This window comes from Arachis ipaensis, chromosome B5 (assembly GCF_059453495.1).
Source record: "Arachis ipaensis isolate K30076 ecotype BB chromosome B5, ASM5945349v1, whole genome shotgun sequence".
Classification (NCBI taxonomy): Eukaryota; Viridiplantae; Streptophyta; class Magnoliopsida; order Fabales; family Fabaceae; genus Arachis; species Arachis ipaensis.
In genome coordinates, this window is record NC_142440.1 from 3,570,635 (window position 1) to 3,590,377 (window position 19,743).

At 32.4% G+C, this 19,743-nt stretch overlaps 1 protein-coding gene across 1 annotated transcript; it reads left to right on the forward strand.

Moving 5' to 3' along the window:
- The first annotated feature begins 18,092 nt into the window (after positions 1–18,092).
- Positions 18,093–19,196, forward strand: LOC107639968 (uncharacterized). Its single transcript, XM_016343522.1, has 2 exons — positions 18,093–18,420; positions 18,499–19,196. The coding sequence occupies exons 1-2, from the start codon at positions 18,093–18,095 to the stop codon at positions 19,194–19,196; spliced, it is 1,026 nt and encodes a 341-aa protein (XP_016199008.1).
- The last annotated feature ends 547 nt before the right edge of the window (positions 19,197–19,743 follow it).

A 19,743-nucleotide genomic window follows, 5' to 3' on the forward strand; every position in this document is an offset into this window, starting at 1 on the left:
AATCAGCAATCATGACAGAAGAAATTTTTGGCCCATTGCTTCCAATTATTATCGTAAGATTTGGTGAAAATCATGCTATATATAAAATTGACGTTTTTCTTAATGTTGCCTTCAATAATCTGTATTCTTTTATTAAGGCATGAGGTTGAGTGTTTGATTTTCCTATATTTGGTTACTTTTTGTTTCTTTTAGGTGTTATGTATTTCTTTTCTTTCCTGATGGAGTGTTGTATTTATTATCATTATTAATAACGGTACAAGATATCATGTAATATTACCTCTCTAAATTCTGATTTTTGAACTTCTACTTTATGGATGCACTGTGTAGAAAGTCTGCGGAAGCTTGAGGAACAACATGAATGGTTGAGGGGTGGAAAGCTCTGCGGAAAGCTCTGTGATTATCATGTTTGTAGGTTTACATAGGATATGCTTGTCTTTTTTGCATTCTGAATCTATCTATTCTATTTTGCAGTTGGAGAAATGATACAAATGTCATTTTAGCTGATGAAATGGGTCTTGGTAAAACTGTTCAGTCAGTTTCGATGCTTGGTTTTCTTCAGGTAGAGTACCTTCTCTATTACATTACAAATGCACTTGTAGAATGTTAAATTAATCCACTTGTTTCTTTATACAGAATGCCCAACAAATCCATGGCCCTTTTCTTGTAGTTGTACCATTGTCTACTTTATCAGACTGGCTAAGTATGCTAACTGCCAAGTGAGTAACATCAAAAGGAATCTTGCACTGACTTAGTTATAAACATGAACATGTAACTTATATTGTGATATTTTCTTGAATTTGCATGTTTCTGTGTTTTCGTCCTAGTATTTCTTATTATCTTGCTTGATGTTAGAGAAGATAAGTAAGCAATCTTTTATATTGTATTACGGTGTTATTTGTAATCAATCTTGATTTAGTGTGTGTTGTGACAGGTTTGTCAACAATATGAATTTTACAATGATAAAAAGCCTGGAAAACCTATTAAGTTCATTGTGCTGTTGACTACAGATGAAGTAGTTGGTTAGTTTTTTTTTAATCTTGTGTATGAAATTGCGGCGGTTCAAAACCGTCGCAATTTTTTGAAAAAACTCACATAAATTTGCAGCAGTTTCAAAACCGCCGCAGATTTTTTTTTAAAATCCACTACCAAAATCGCGGTAGTTTTGCAACCGCCGCAAAATCGTCAACCTGATTTGTGGCGGTTGTGCCAGCGGTTCATTAGAACCGCCACAAAATCATATTACAACCCCTTAATAGGTGACACTTTTGGAACCGTTGGAATTTCATTTCGCGGCGGTTTAAAACCGCCGCAAATCCCTAAATAAACCGCCGCAATTTCCCGTTTCTCTTGTAGTGAGAGATTAGGGCATCCATCATTTCAAATTGTGCAAATTCTTCGTAATGTAAGTGGAAAATATACAGCCAATGAGATTTGTGAAATTTGCGAACAATCTAAGAAAACAAGAGATAAGTTTTCTTTGAGTGACTATCAAGCTTCCAATATTTTTTATTTAATCCAGTGTGACTTGTGGGGACCTTATAGAACACCCTCCTCGTGTGGTGCTTCGTATTTCTTAACTATTGTGGATGATTGTTCACGAGCGGTTTGGATATATTTGTTGAAAGAAAAGGCTGAGGTATCAATCATATTGAAAAAAATTTTCACTTTGGTTGAACGCCAATATAACAAATACGTTAAAATGGTGCGATCTGATAATGGAACATAATTCATGTGTTTAAAATAATACTTCCTACAATAAGGCATTATTCACCAATCGTCATGTGTTAATACACCGCAACAAAATGGACGAGTGGAGCGCAAACATCGACATATTCTCAATGTTGCTAGATCATTACGTTTGCAAGGCAATCTTCCTATCTAGTTTTGGGAAGAATGTGTTTTAACGGCTGGCTATTTAATTAATCGTACGCCATCCTCAGTACTGAAGGGCAAGACTCCGTATGAGGTTTTTCATGGAACAATTCCAAGTTATGAGCACTTGCGGGTTTTTGGCTCTTTATGTTATGCTCAAAATTAGAATAGGCAACGGGACAAATTTGCCAGCCGTAGTTGAAAATGTGTGTTTGTCGGGTATCCTTTTGGGCAAAAAGGATGGAAACTATTTGACTTGAAAAAAGAAGTTTTCTTTGTTTCTCGATGTTCATTTTGTTGAAGATGTGTTTTCCTTTAAAGCGGATCAGGTTTTGTAACCAAGGATTGAAGATATTGGACCTTCTGTGACAGAAACAATTGTTGAAGAAGATACACACAGCGAGACCAGTACCCCACACTTCAATGACTGTGCTGGGGACTCCCTTATTGAAGAACCTATTGACCAACAAGGGGAACATGAGCTCAATGAAGAGATTGAAGAGTACATCGCTGATGATGCATCAGAACCAAGTGTAGTAGAAACAACGCCGATTTCTGATCTACCACTAGTCACGATGGACGTTCCACTTGGTCGGGGTCACCGCATGAAGACACCCTCAGTCAGGTTGTGCGATTTTGTCTCTGCTGCTACGATACCAATAGGCTCTACCGACCAACTTTCCTCTCCATTAAAATTCTCAGGTGTGTCCTATCCTATACAAAATTTTGTGAATTATAATTCCTTTTTCCAAACAACACCGTAGTTTTCTTGCCTCTCTACAGACAGTATAGGAGCCTTTATTTTTCTCTCAAGCAGTTAGAGATGAGCGTTGGTGCGAAGTGATGTCCCAAGAAATTCGTGCACTTCAACTCAATGACACTTAGAAGCTCACAACCATTTCTCTAGGAAAGAAAGCACATGGGTGTAAGTGGGTTTATAAAATTAAATACAAATCTGACGGGACAATAGAGAGGTTCAAAGAAAGACTGGTAATTTTGGAAAATAATCAAGTAAAAGGCTTGGATTACAATGAGACGTTTTCTCTAGTGGTAAAAATGGTAACAATTCGCACAACACTCGTAGTGGCAGCAGCCCAGGATTGGGAACTCCACCAAATAGATTTTCACAATGCATTTTTTCATGGAGAACTTGATGAGGATATTTACATGAAGCTTCCCTCTGGTTTTCAAATGTCTCAACAAGGACTAGTTTGTAAACTTCAGAAATCTCTCTACGGACTACGGCAAGCTCCACGATATTGGTTTGCAAAACTTTCATCTGCTCTTCTTCGATATGGTTTCAAGCAATCCCCAAAGGACCATTCCTTGTTTAGCCTTCGCCACAATAGCGTACAATTGGTAGTTTTGGTATATGTTGATGACCTTGTAATTGTAGAAAATGATGGTGCTGCAATTCAACGTTTCAAATAGTATTTACACACATGTTTTCACATGAAAGGTTTAGGCCGGCTGAAATACTTTTTGGAAGTTAAGGTTGTCAGATCTCCGACTGAAATCTTTCTGTGCCAAAGAAAATATGCTTTGGACATAATCACCGAAACAGGACTTCTAGGTGCTAAGCATGTAGCAACACCGTGCGAAGAGAATTATCGATTGGGGTCAGCTACAGGTTCTCTTTTATCCGATCCTAGCCTATATCGTCGACTTGTTGGAAGACTGATTTATTTGTATTTTACTCGGCCTGATCTAGCCTACAGTATTCACATGTTGTCCCAGTTCATGCAAAATCCACGTATCAAACACTGGCAAGCTACTTTGCGTGTTGCACGCTATTTAAAGGGACATCCTGGACAAGGAATTCTTCCCCACGAGAGAATGATTTGCGGCTCTATGGATGGTGTGACTCCGATTGGGCTAGTTGTCCATTCACTCGCAAGTCAATCACAGGCTAGTTCATCCAGCTTGGTAACTCACCAATATTTTGGAAGACTCAGAAACAGCAGATAGTGTCTGCCTCCTCTCTATACGTGCCTCATCATGCCCCATTCGTCTCTATTGCGACAGTCAAGCAACTCTACACATTGCTAAAAATCCTGTTTTTCATGAACGCACAAAACACATTGAAGTAGATTGTCATCTTGTTCGGGATGAGATCGTGCACCAACACCTCCTTCCATCTTATCTTCCCACTCAAACTCAGTTGGCCGACCTTTTTACTAAAGCTCTTTGTGCTAAAAAGTTTGAGGCAATATTGATCAAGTTGGGCATTAAAGACTTGCATGCTTCAACTTTAGGGGGTATTAACGGATAATTTAGATATACATAGAAAATATTATATTAATAATATTTCTATAATTTAAGTATAAATATGGTACTCTAAGAGTACTCTCATATATATTTTTATTAGGATAGAAAATTATGCATTTTAATTTGTTAAGATTGTAAATTATACTTTTTAAGATAGAAAATATTTGATATAGTTTCATATCAAAAGTTATATATGTGTATTCATGGCTAATAAAAAACAGGTTGAATTTTTTACAATTAGTACACAAATGTGCCTTGTTTTATAAAGAGGAGAAGAAAAAATTTAGGGGTAAGCACGGGTCGGTTTGGTTTGGGTTTATGGTAAAATTAGAATCGAACCGATTAAGATGTAATTGGTTCGGTTTGATTCGAATTTGCATTTTTTTGTACATGTACCCGAATCAAACCAAACCGATTAAGAACGGATTGATTCGGTTCGGGTAATTGGGCCCTCGATGACTTTGAAATTCATAAAAAGAAAAAAAAAACAAATTTTTATCTTAAAAATTCAACAAGTATAATAAATATGTAACATCAATAGAAATAATTCAAATATGTTAAACACCAAATACATTAAAAACTAAACTCATTAAAATCCAAACATATTAATAATGAATAATCATTGTCTAATAAAAAAGTCATATATATTTTTATTTTTTTTATTTAATTAATATATGATCGGATTCGTGAGTTGGTTCGGATTCCATACCCCTAAAATCAATATCCAAATTAATCACTATCAAAAGTTATTGATTTAGTTCAAATTAAATCCGATTATCCATTAATTTTAGAATTAATTTAATTGGTTCGGACGACCCATACTCACCCTTGAAAAATTAAGAGGAGTGGTCACAAAAAGGATGGGTAGGTTGCCGTGGTGGGATCCACGATTCCAGGAACAAGTTGAGGAACCTATTATTATAGCCGTACACATTATTTAGTCGACAATATGTTTAGCTGCTTTGTTCAAAATAATTAAATAACAATTTAGTTAAATTATTTAATAATTTTAAATTAATAATTTTAAATTAATAATTTCACATAAAAATAATTGTACGATGTATACGAGTTTTATCCTATTACTACTAATGAATTATTTTCTCTTACATTTTTTTGAATAAATTATCATTTTAATTTCTTAAAAATTTAATTTTTAATAAAATAACACTATAAAAAAATTATATTAAGTGAATTATTTTAGGTATTATTTTACATAAATGACAAAATATTAAAAAGTTAATCTAGAGATTGGAATTTTTCTTGATTACTAAATTTTTTAATATTTTAATAAAATATTAGATCAGAATATCAGATACATAAAATTTTTTGTTACCTTTAAACAATAAAAATATCATTCTTTTTCATTTAAATTGTTTTATAAAAAATTAAACCTCCTCCACCCAAAATATTTAAATATACTTATTATATTCTATTACAATGCGCATTATACATATTGAATTATTTACATGTAATTTTTTTTATGTCTAATATATTAGCATATAATTAATAAATTAAAGGATATACATATTATATATAATAAATAGTAATAAATATTTTTTTAAAAATTTTGGAAGGGAGCAATGAGCAACCATAATACCGGCACCAATGAGCAACGTACCACAAGGACCATAGCTAATTTAGCTTGGACTTGGATAAATGAATAGGCAAAGTCGATAACAACTAATAGAAATTGACAGAAATGTATTTGACTAATATACATATTAAAAATAACAAAGAAATTAATTTATCTAAAAGAAATAATTATCAAAATTTTCATAATAATAAAAATTTACTAGTAAGCAAAAGTGTCCAATTCAAGATTCGAGAGACAAACTTCGGTGATTATTATCAAATTAACAGCTTCCACCACCGTCTAATTAAAAAATATATAAAATAATATATGTATTTATAGATAAATATATAATAATTAATTTAGTTGTGATCTTTTATATATATATATATATCATTTTTGTCACTCTCTTCGACGGAAATACAACCAAAAAGATAGTCACCCATCCACGTCGCACTTTTCATATGATAATTAATCTAGTAGTGATTTCGAAATAATTAATATTTTGATAACTAATGTCTTGAGGATATACTAACTCACATTTTTTCAGCAGCAACTTTGGATTTTGGTATTAGTAATTAGTCATAAACACTAATATCTCAAACTAGAAATCCTAATTATAATGTAAAATAAATCTTAACCATCAAGAAGAAACCAAAGACACAGCATATGACATATATATGAGTTGAATGTGTAACAAGGAAAGCGAAATTAAAAAGTATAAATCCAGCGAAGAGAAACGCAAGCCTTGGTTGTGAATGGAATGCGGAACGCTATGCCTAATACCATGCTGTGTTGACCGAATCATCAACACCGTGGCGTGGAGGTGGCTGCACGGCAGTTTTACCGCCAACTGCCACGGCGGCATTAGTTGTTCAAGTGGTGGAGGGAGGCACCACTTGTTGGGTGAATGGAGTAGCAGAGAATAACGATGAAAGCAAGCAAAGTGAAAGCTAAAATGGTGTTGGTTTGGACCATGATCACTCAAACTTTGTGTTTATGAAGAAAGTGGTAGTTAGTATTTAGTAACCAATCCTTCTTAATTATATAAAAGAGCAACATCTCGCTCCGTTAACAACAGTATTTCTGTCAATTTTTGCCAATTTTTGTTTATGACTGTATTTAATAAAAGTGTCTTTGTCAATGTTCTGAAAACCGGACCGGACCGGCCGGTTCAACCGGTTTAACCGCGAACCGGCACTGCAAGCGGTCCGGTCCTTATCTGAAAACCGCAGAGGGAAGAACCGTTCAAGAACCGGCGAACCGGTCAAAAACCGGCCGGTTGGACCGAACCGGTGACCGGCCGGTTATGCATCTTTCACTAAACGACGCCGTTTTGCGTTTTAAAAAAAATAAAAAAAACAAACCCGACCCGACCCGCCCGTGAAGCACCCCCCCTTTCTTCCCCCGAGCCCCGACCCCATTCATTCATCAATCATCATCTCCAATGGAGAAGAAGAACCCTAGCGGCGCTGCCTGAAGCTCTGTCGCCATCCCTCGCCGCCGTGGTGTCGCCATCCTCAGCTCCAGCAACCCTCCAATCTCCGGCGTCTCCTGGTTCCTGCTCATCTTCATCTTCTCGTCGCCTGGTGCCCTCAATTTCGATCGTCCTCATCTTCTCAAGTCTCAACACCAGCACGCAGTAGCCTCTCATCGGCGGTCCTCAACGGTCAACACCGGTAGCCCTCCATCGACCCCAGGTGAGTGAACTTAGACCTCTGCTCATGTTCTCTTTCTCTCTGTCCTCAATGTGAACTGAACTTAGACCTCGGCTTAATTTTCTGATTTCAATTTCTGATTTCAATTCCTGTGAACTTGCTCTTTGTCAACTGTGCATTTTCTGTGAACTGAACTGAACTGAACTGCATTTTGCCATTTTCTGCACTATTTTGTGAACTGAACTATGCATTTTCTGCTCTGTCTTGTAGCTTAATTCCTCTTTGTTGCACAATTTCTATTTGTTGGTCAATTTGTGTTTGGTCCTCTGCTCTATTTTCTGCTCTATTTTGTGAACTGAACTGTGCAGCTCAAGTTGTGTTCGGTGGACTTGCTCTTTCAATTTTCTGATTTCAATTTCTGATTTCAATTCCTGTGAACTTGCTCTTTGTCAACTGTGCATTTTCTGTGAACTGAACTGAACTGAACTGCATTGTGTTGTGTTGTTTAAATTTCATACATGTTTTATTAATTTCAGTTATGAACTGAACTGAACTGAATTGCATTGTGTTGTGTTATGGACTGAACTGAACTGCATTGTGTTGTGTTGTGGACTGAACTGAACTGCATTGTGTTGTGTTGTCAATTTCTGATTTCATTTTCTGTGAACTGAACTGAACTGAACTGCATTTTCTGTATTGTGTTGTGTTGTTTAATTTCATACATGTTTTATTAATTTCATACATGTTTTGCATCTCTTTCTTCTGCTGATCAGGGTGGGAATGAAGGTGAAGATCATCCCACCGAAGCAGATTTGCAACAAGTTCTTGCGGATTTTGATAATTGATAAACCATGATGTTGGGATTTAATATTTACATATGCTTTTATTACTATTTAACTTTTGAGTTTGGATTTTGATAAGATCATATGTATTTGGTTGATAATATTTTATGTAGTGTTTTTAATTTCGAAGATATTTTAAGATTTGTATCAGACTATAATTATATTTTAGGATGTGTATTTATAATTTATTTATTATTCTACTCTAAAACGGTTTTTTCGGTTGAACCATCGGTTGAACCGGTTAGACCAGTAAACCAGTGAACCAGTGACTAGAGCGGTTTGATGACCGGTCCGGTTTTCTGAACCTTGGTCTTTGTAGATATGTCTAATAAAAATATCTTTTTTTATGACTGTGTTTAATGAAAATATCTTTATAAATGTATTTTCTAGTTGTGTCTCTTTATACATGTGTTTAAAATATGAAAATTAATTATTATTGACAATATATTAGCAGATACTATATTGGTACCCTATACTTTTCCAAAGAGCAATCACCCTCACTAGGCGAAAAAAGACAATGATATATACACGCCATCTGTCTTATATATTTTATTTTGAATCCCGCTAGGAAGTCAATGGAGTATTTGTACAATGTGTAGAATAAACTATTTATTTGACCCAATCTGAGTTAAAAAAATGAACATCCAGAATATAATACTACTAATTTCTCAAACAAAATATATCCATATTATTCAAAATAACTATCTATATATCAGGGATAATAAATATCTAATATTTCTAAATTCCCATTATACACATTGTACAAATACTCTATTGACTCCTTATACTTCCTCTTTTATTTTTTATTGGATGAGGGGTTAAAGGCTCATGGATCGTGTGTACTACTGGATACTCATATTCATATAGAAGTAAATTATTGGTTTAATATTAAAATTTCAATTTTTAATAAAACATTTTTTGAACAAAATGATATTTTGATTATTTCAAAATGATTTTAATTTAATAAAACATATATTTTTTTTATAAGTAACAAATAATTTATTGATCTGATCTTTTGTTAGAAGTGGGAGAGTATCTAAGTTTAATTAGTGCTCTAGAAATTCGAATGTAAAGGTGGTGATAAAAGTGGGAGAGGTCGGTTCGAATTAAGGATCTCAACTTTATTATATTGCACTCCTTGTCTTTTCTGGTGGATGGTGCCCTCAACGACAAAACTAACCTACATATTTACTTTTATCAATTTAACTTTTATACATTTTACAATTCAAAGCTTTTAATATATTTGGCTCATATATATATAAAGAGATAATAAATGAATTATATATTTGATCTAATATTTAATTAAAATGTTTGAGAAAGTATTTAGTAATCAAGAAAAACTTCAGTCTCTAAATTGATTTTGTCATTTATGTAAAAGAAAATAGGGGCGTCGCGGATCAGATCGGATCGGATATGGTCGAAAATTCGATCAAATCCGCACAATTTTCATCGGATTGGATCGGATATGATATCCGCACTTTTTAATGCCGGATCCGATCTGCACATTTGTGGATCGGATTGAATCGGATATCGGATATATCCGCATAATTAAACTTTCTCTTTTTAATCATATTTCTATATAAAAAAATTCGATAAAAATATTTTTTTCATACTTTTAAACTTATTTATTCCTAAAATATTTTTAATCAAACTCTCTCTAAATAACAAAAATAAAATAATACAATATATGAATAATAATTACTAACTAAAACATACAAACAAGTAAATATAATACCAAACATATATTTATTTATTTATTTTTAATTATTATAGTGCGGATCTGCAGATCGGATACGCGGATGTAGAGCAGATATCTGCGATCCGATCCGCAAAGAGTGCGGATCGGATCGGATCCGATCAATTTGCGGATCGGATCGGATCGTATCCGCAATTTTCGGATCGGATGCGGATATTTACCGCGGATCCGCGGATACGATTCGATCCATGGACACCCCTAAAAAAAATCCCTAAATATTATGAAAAACGAAATGTTTTAAGAAATCAAAATGAGAATTTATTAAAAAAAGAAATAGTGCCCCCATGTCCCAATTTGTGCAATGGTTGTTGTCTTGTTGCGAACTTGCGATGACTAATTAAATAATCCAATGGTTGAGATTTACAATAGCGTTCTCATAAGAGACGTGCTCTATGGGCATTAGAAGACACATGTATGTTCTGCATGGCTGCATAGATCATTATCTTCGTTTTTACCCCTAATATCCAAATTTTTTTATAAATCAAATCTTAAACAATAAGATTCATAATGTTTTTAGTAATATTCTAAATCATTTCTTGTAAAATTTTTAATCTGACAATTTAATCTACAAAAAATTTTAATCATTAAATCAGTTTTTAATTTTTTATTTTGTTAGATAAATTAATTATCATGCCAAATTTTAATAAAAAAAACTAAACAATTAGTCCATGTCATTATTTTATTCATGATATAATTCTTTCATATAAAATGAAAAAGTTAATTTAGAGATTAATTTGTCTAACGAAATAAAAAGTTTGGAGATAATTTAATAATTAAATTTTTTTAAAGATTAATTTAAGTATCCGAATAAATTTTTTTTAGAAATTAGTTTGAGGTATTACTCTATTTTGTTCAATCATAATATAGAATAGACTAGATAATAATAAATGATTCGTTACTAATTTCATTCGATCTAATTATTAATGAAAAAATCTTCATATGGTATATATAATTCACACCGTTAACGTTAAATCATTTAAATACTAGGATTTAGGCCATTTTGATATTATCTTCTCATTTTGTAAGTTTTTATATATTATGTCAAGTTGGTGATAAAGATATGGACTTTGTTAAGTACACAATAGTTTTTGTGAACAATGAATTTTAAAATGAGTCTAATAAAATAAAAATATACTATATTCCCAAATTATTCACTTAAATCTTAATATTAGAATAACTATCTACACGCCTAATAAATTAAATATTTAATATATTTATTATTTATATTATTTAATATTTTTATTATTTACTTATACTTTTCCTAAAAACATACACCATGGTAGAATTCAAGTGCTGAGGGGGGAGAGAGAAAGAAGAAAGCTAATGTAAAGTTAAGAAGAAGAAGAAGAAATTGTTACCTTCTAACATACACCACAATTCAACAATCAAAATCATGGGCCCTTCTAGGCTTAATACATAATTAATAAACTAATGCTTATTATTAATTATTACAAGCTCATAAAGTCTTTTTTTTATTTTGCGTTTATCATAATAAAAAAAATATAGAGATATTAACAAAAAATATAATTTATTTTTTATTATTTTTACTAATTTTTTATAATTTTATTTTTTTATTATTATATATTTTTTTTAAAATTCTTAAATAAAAAAATAGAATAAATTAAATTTTTATAATTTATTTTAATTTATCATCTAGAATATAAAAATATAAAATTTTGTATTTTTATTTTTTTGTCTTATTCTGTTCTAAAAACAAACAACGCAGTCAAAGCTAAGATACAAGTTTATATTTAGGGATAAGTACGATTTTAGTCCCTAACGTAGAGGTCAAAAATTTATTTCGTCTCCGACCTTTTTTTCGCTACAAAATGGTCCCCAATGTTTTAATTTGTTTTAAAATCGTCCTTCGGACGAAAATACCCCTCTCCTTCTTCCCCAAATCAACCTCCCCTTCTTCCCCAAATCAACCAAAAGCAAAGCTGAACCCAAAAGCTAAAGCAGAACAGAAACAAAAGTAAAACAGAAGCAGAAACAGAAACAACACCAATGAACTCAGAACCCAAAATTAGAAAAACGAAAACCCATAACTTAAAACTCAATCGATAATGGAATCAAAAGAACAAAAACAATACAAAAATCATATTGATAATCATAAGCATGCCGAAGCAGCAGAACCAGAAGAAACCACAAGAAACCAGAAACCAGAAACCGGCGAGGAGCAGCGATCCCGGCGGCCGAGCGAGGAACAGCGGCGACATCTGGCGGTTAGATCCAACGGAGACGACGAGGAGCAGCGGTGGCGGCGACAGCGAAGAGCGGCGGCGGCGAGGACCCTTCCCCTTCTCCCTCTTCTTCCCAAAACCCCCCTCCCTCCTCTTCTCCCTTCGCGTTCCCTTCCCCCTTTCCCCAAGGAGCAGAGCGGCGGCGACAACGAAGAACGGCAGCGGTAATGAAGACCGGTGGTGGCGGCGAGGAGAGAAGAAGAAGAAGAAGGTGGTGGTAGTGCGATGGTGCGGCAGGACGGCAAGGCGGCGGGCGGCGATCCCCCTTCCCTTCCCCCTCCCCCCTTTTTCTCGTGCCCTCCCCCCTTCTTTCTCTCCCCAGCCCCCTTCTCTGATCTCTTTCTTTCTTTTTTTTATTTATTTTATATTTATTTTATTTTATAAATTTTTTAATGAGGGGTAGTTTGGTAATAAAAAAATAAAATTGGTAAAAATGACGATTTTAAAATAAACTGAAATCTTTAAGATCATTTTATAGCGAAAAAAAAGTCAAAGACAAAATAAATTTTCAACCTCTACGTTGAGGACCACAGTCATACTTATCCCTTATATTTACTATTGCTATATATATTCGAGGAAACTAAAATTCCTCTAGTATTTAGCACAAATGCACAATGGTATGTATTATGCAGGAGAGTGAATACATTATTGAACACATTTGACGTTCACAGGACTTAAAACTGCACTACAATATAATTGTGAAAAATTAGAAATATATATAAAAAATCAATCAGGTTTGTGTTGAAAATGTAGCCATATAATACTTTCCATATATACATGACGTACTTACGTAGGATGAGTGAGACAGGAATGATTTTGTTATATGAATTTGATCTCAGCCGCAAAATTCTTCCAACTTCCAAGTTAATTGAAGAAGATTTTGTTCCAATTTTAATGAGGAGATGACACGTGTTATATTTTAATTGAACAATTAGTATTAGAAACAAAGTTGGCGCATATGTGTGTTAAATGTATACAAGCTAGCTAGGAGTTACGATGATAACATTTTTAATTAGGCATCGTGGGGGTTTGTGTTGCACTAATTTTTTAATTTATCCCATTATCTCATCTTATATTATTTAAACCGGGCATGCAGTCATGAACTTTTAAGTTGGTGGAAGCAGTTATTTTGATTTATTTATTTTGCACTTTACTTACGTAGATTGCCAATGTTAGAAAAGCAATTAGGAAGCTCTTGTCCTCTATAAAATGGAGTCTTTCAAAATGCGATGGGAATTTATCCAACCAACTGGATTGCATGCTTCTTGAGACCACCTTTTCTTAGTAGAGATCACTACATTTGGCTTCTCACCTGATCTTAAATGTTAATATATATATATATATATATATATATATATATATATATATATATATATATATATATATATATATATATATATATATATATATAATGAGTAAATAATCAATAATCAACTAAAAGCTGTACCTCATGTAGTAGTGACCATGCTCAAAATTAAAGTAAAAGCATTTTCAAAGGTACATATATATCCTTTAATTTCTCGGTGTATGTTTGCTAGTTGGTTCATGATATTATTGTACCCATCAACAGTAACTAAAAAGGATGATCAAATATATAGGACTGTATCCTTTCGCTTTGGCTTCTTTCTCAAATGAAGGGCACCTCTTCTCCCACCTGGAAATAAATATAAAACCAAATTATTATTGGTTTAATATTAAAATTTTAATTTTCAATAAAATTATTTTAATTTGATAAAACACATAGTTTTTTATAAGTAGAAAATAATTTATATATTTGATGTAATATTTTGTTAGAACATTTAGAAAATTATTGAAAGAGTAAATAAAAAAGAAATAGATTTCTAGAAAAATTTTTTTTTCAATCTTTTGTTTAAAAACTCGTTCAGAAAAATAATTTTAAAAAAACTCATTTAGCATAAATTATCAGATTTAAAAAATAAAAAATTTTATCTTTTTAAATAGACATACAAAAACTGTATGAAAATTTAATATTTTTTTTAGTACACCTCCTTATATTTGTTCTTAATATCATTTTTGAAATATCAATTTTTTTAATAAATTAAATTTAATGACAATGGATAAGGTAAGGTAGACTCTATCCTAATTTTACCCGCGAATTGAAAACTTTTTTAAAACTCTACCTTATTCTATTTGCCAGCTGAGAATATCTCAGCCCTAACTCTATTCGCATCCTAAAGTTCTAAATCCTACCCTACCCGACCCTACCCGTAGAAAAATATTTTTTTTAAGCAAATATAAAATTCAACCGTTCTAAATTTCATACATGTTAATAAAATGGAAAATAAAAAATTAAGTTCAAATTTTAAAAAATAAAATCTTAAAAAAAATCTAATATAAAATTATAAATAATATGATCATCAACTAGTTTAGTGATTATTTCAAGTTTTTATAAAAAGAAAATTGTGAATTCAACATTCACTATATACATAACTTTTATATATATATTATATAATATATTAAGGATACAGGTAAAGTAGAGTAGAATATACCCTAAATCTGTACCCTATTTTACCCACAAATAAATTCACACTGTACCCTACAAATTGGATAGACAACTCTATCCAAACAGATTGGTTTAAATTGAATATTTACAGATAAAGTATATATTGTCAGACCTAGCCAAAATACTCGAAAATGTAAGGAACTTCATGAACTTCTATGGCGGGACCCAGAGTATCTAAGTTTAGTGCCTCGAGAATCTAACTTTACTGAAGTGGTTAGGAGAGGATCTCAACATGACTTTCCGATTTATATTATATTTAAAAAAAAAAAAAACAATTAGCTACCTTTTGTTGCCTATATATAAAACGATCGGAATTATACATTTCTATTTTCTAATAACCAACCAACTCAATTGTATGCTTCTTACTCCAATTGCTATGCTTGCGTACTAAATACTACTCCCAAATACCACTTTCATTTTATTATTATTGAAATAAAAACAAACCTTGAGTTATAATTTAATTTGTCTAACTCCCATGGCCCAAACCAAGAGGATTTTAGCTTTGATTTTGCTTGCATTGATGGTTATTTTGTGCGAGTGGTTCCACTCCATTGAGAGTATAAGTAGCGTGGATTCTGCTGAGGATGATGGGAACAACATGTGGTGCCTCCCGCCACCACTTCAACACCAAATGCCGCCATGGCAGTTGGCGGTAAAACTGCCGGGCCACCACATCCAGGCCACGGTGATGATGGATTTCGGGCAACACACCATTGTGTTAGCCATAGTGTTCCACATTCCACTCACAATCAACGCTTGCGCTTCTTTATGGTGGATTTATACTTATTAATTTGGCTTTCCTTGTTACATAGTCAAGTCATATATATACATAGATATGGTGTATGTTTGATTTCTTGTAACCATCTCCCGCTAAGGTCGAATGAAAACAATTGTGCTTACATTTGGTTTATTATCAGAGTTAGTTTAGTAGTTAGCTCACTATTCCACTAAAATAAATGTCAAAAATTTGAACTTCATCTTATACATGCAGCAATTATTAAATAAAATTTTTCAGACTAAATTTATATTTGGTTAACATATATTATATTAAACAATTTAATCAAAACATATCAGATTCGAATCATTTTTAATTATCATCTTCGTATTGACACATCTTCACGTAAATAATCATCATTTTAGTTTAGCTTTTCACTCTAATTATTGCTTCCTTACGATTAAATTTGCATTAAGGCTTTGATTTGTTTCACTTTATTAAAAGAGAGGCGCCTAGCAAGGCACAAGTCGCTCGCAAGATGGGGGGAAGACAGAGAGGTTTCTTACATCCTTCGTCCCAGAGGTTGGTGGTTGTTGATGGCGGCGTGGCCGCATGAGAGGGCAAGAAAGATGCACCGTGAAGGCAGTAGTAGCAGGACGTCTCCGGGTAGAATTATATTGGGGACCTCACCAAATTACTCAAATTCCTAATTGATTTAATTTGATTGATAAATTATAGGAACTATTTTTAGTTAGTTAATAGTAATTTTTTTAGAATATTTAAGATTTATTATTTATAATTTAAGATTTAAATGTAATAATTTATGATTTATGATTTAAAATTTAAGATAAATATAATAATTTTTAAAAAATCGACTGATACGATGTTGGATAAAAAAAAAGTTGGTTACTTAACATTGTTTAATATGATTTGATTTGGTTTCTCTTCTATTTGGTTCCTTACTTCCTTAAACACAAATTAAATCACGTTTGTTTTATGAGATTTTAATTTATTCTAATATATGTTTTAATGCTTTAATATCTAATTTTTTTTTTGTAAGACCAAAGACCCAATTTAGGTGGATTTCTTTGTGTAATCTAAGCCATAATTAAAAGCATGCTGTAATATGCAATACTAATTGATTTGTCCTGTTAACGAATGTGATCTAATAAAGTTAAAAAGTAAAAACTAAAAACATATGCAAAACTTCCAAAAGCTTCAAAAGCATCGAGTCATTGGAAAAAAAAAAATGTTGAAAGGCTTATCCCAGAATATAGAGATATATAATTATACAAAAATACTATTCATACGTCAAAATTAGTCACTAAAATTAATCATTAATATATTTGTATTTAAATATAATATGTGGTTTAATTTTTTTTAATTTTAAAAACTCTTATTTTTTAAAGAATTTATAATTTAAAATTTAATATTAAGAATTTAAGATTTAAAATATATAATTTAACATAAACAAAATAATTTTAAAAATAATTAGTTAATATTAATTTTTTTTTAAAAAAATCTAACTTTCTAACATTACTCAATAAAAAAAGACGAGGAGTGTACAAAGATATCGTTTGCCCCAGTGCTCTTCGATTTTGTGGTGTATATATATCGATAGTTTCACAAGGATATTTCTGACCATGGATATACAAGGTTCACACTCGCATAAATATTGCAAAACTAAGGTACATAGAATCAGAAGTATGCTTTATTTAAATTTTAAAGAAAAAGAAGAAAAAGACACCCAAATATGTCATTATTCATCTTCTCTCTTTTTGTATATCTCTCTGCATACTCTTACTATGTATATAAACAAGATCTATACGTAAATCTGGTCTTAATACTTATCGAGAATTTGACCATTTTATAACAAAAGGAAAAAAAAAAATAATAAAAGTAATCAGAGAATGCTTTATCAACAAATTGTTAGTGAACACAAGCAAGGAAATGGTCCTATGTTTTTTGTTTTGTAGTATTTTCCTAATGTATCTAATGGTTAATAATTCTTGGTGATAACATCGAAGGAAATGGTTTAATAAATCATAGGATGCTTGTCTTACTTCCTCTTTTGGGTTGAGTTGTAAGAACACTTAAAAGAAAAAAAAGAAACAAGTTTATTAATTCAAATAATTTATGTAAACTTGCGGAAAAGTTTATAATTTACATCTTGAGAGTATATTTGGTCTGAGAGTAAAATAAGGTGAAAATTTTCATGGATGAATTTATCACGTTACTGCCATGCTTAATTAAAGTAGTTGCTAAATAAAAGATGATTAATAGTAATGTAATCTAATTAGTTATAGCTTATAATATATATATATATATATATATATATATATATATATATATATATATATATATTTTGGTACTGTTTGTTTTCAATGAGAGATTCTGTCGTTCATTTTTTGTGTGTGCCTGTTTTTCTTCCTTTTGGTAACTTTTTGTGCTCTCAAACCTTCGATGCTTTATCATGGTGCGATGAGAGTTTCTTTCCTTTTCTTTTTCTTCCTTCACACAACTTACCTTACAGAAATTGATGAAAGTGCATCGCCTCCCTTTCTCGCAATTGTGCAAGACGGTGACTCCGATCAACAAGTAAGCAAAAGAAAGATTTCAATCTATTCAATTTCATGGTAATTCCATGTCAGACTCCGTTTCCAACGATGGTTCTTCTCCAGGGTTCGATGTTCACACTCTATCTCATCTCCTCAATCAATTCACGCACTTACAGTCGCAATTGAATTACAAAAATATGAGTCCTTTTTCTGATCCTTCAAGTGTATTCTTTCTTCATCATAGCAAAAATCCTAGGGTTTCAATTATTTCAGTGAAATTGGATACCAAGAACTATAATGAATGGTCCAGAGCGATATTAATTGCGCTAAAATCTAAGAATAAGCTTGGATTTGTGGATGGCACATTAACAAAACTTAGTGTAGATTATCCCAATTTTTCAGCTTGGGACAAGTGTAATACCTTTGTCATGGCATGGATTCTTCAATCCCTGAGTAATGAAATTTGAAGAAGTGTCATTTGGAATGATATAGCTGTGGATATCTGGAACGATTTGAGGCATCGTTACTATCAAGGTGATATCTTCAAGATTGCAGAATTGGAAGAAAAATTGTTCTCTTTGAAGCAGTGGGATTCAAGCACCACTGATTACTTTACAAAATTGAAAGCTATTTGGGAAGAAGTTGAAAATTTCAAGTCTATTCCTCTTTGTATAGCATGTGAATCTACGTGTATTTGTGGGCTGGAAAAGCTTCGAATTCAGAAGAAGGAGACTTATACTGTTCGATTTTTTAGGGGACTAAATGAGAAATACCACAATGTTCGTTCTCAAATCATGCTTTCTAAACCTCTTCCTGATGTTAATGAAGTCTTTTCTTTGCTCAGACAACAAGAGAGACATTTGAATTTGACCGATGAAAATGTACATGATCCACAAATCGTGCTAACTGCTGCAAATTCTGATAGCTTCGTTAATCGTGACAGAAATTCAAGATTCGATTCTCATGGTAGGGGTGGATCTGGAAGAAGCAATAGAGGGATGGGTCGAGGTAATTTTGGTAGAGGCTACCCTAAAATCTGCTCATTTTGTAATAAGGTTGGGCACTTGGTAGATGTTTGCTACCAAAAACACGGGTTCCCTCCCCATATGAAGCAGCAGCCTAGAAGCGCTAGCATCAACATGGCCGTAGAAAAGACATGTGATGACAAGAGCAGTCCAAATTCAACTTAACTGGCAAATCCAGCTAGCTTTACAGTGACATTGTCTCTTGAATAAAGGTAACTCCTTATGTCTATCCTCCAACAAGAAGACACTCAGCCTCAAGGTGCCAATCCAGCTCCTAACTCAATCAATCCTTCCAATACCTCAGGTAACTTTTATGCTTTGTCGATGAGCACACATATTTCTTACTTGCTTACAATAAAAAATTTCTTTTCAAAATCTTGGATCGTGGACACAGGAGCCACTGACCATGTTATTCACACCATATCAAATTTTGCAAGTTATAGACACATCAATCCTGTTTTAGTTAAACTTCCTAATGGCTCGCAAATTACAACACAAATAATTGGCACCATTTTTTTCACCAAAGACTTATTTCTAACCAATGTATTGTATATTCCATCATTCAATTTTAATCTCATTTCAGTTTTAAAATTAACTAAAAATTTGCATTGTAAGTGTTCTATAACTGACTCAAGGTGTGAGATTCAGAAATTGAATACCTGAAAGATGATTGGCACAGCTGAGGTGGATCAAAGACTTTACATGCTCAAAC

Bases quoted from the DNA above. Each gene is read 5' to 3' on its own strand.
- LOC107639968 (XM_016343522.1), top strand. From the start codon at position 18,093: ATGTCAGACTCCGTTTCCAACGATGGTTCTTCTCCAGGGTTCGATGTT. The intron at 18,421-18,498 runs GTAATACCTTTG...GGAATGATATAG, and splicing joins TTTTTCAGCTTGGGACAAGT to CTGTGGATATCTGGAACGAT.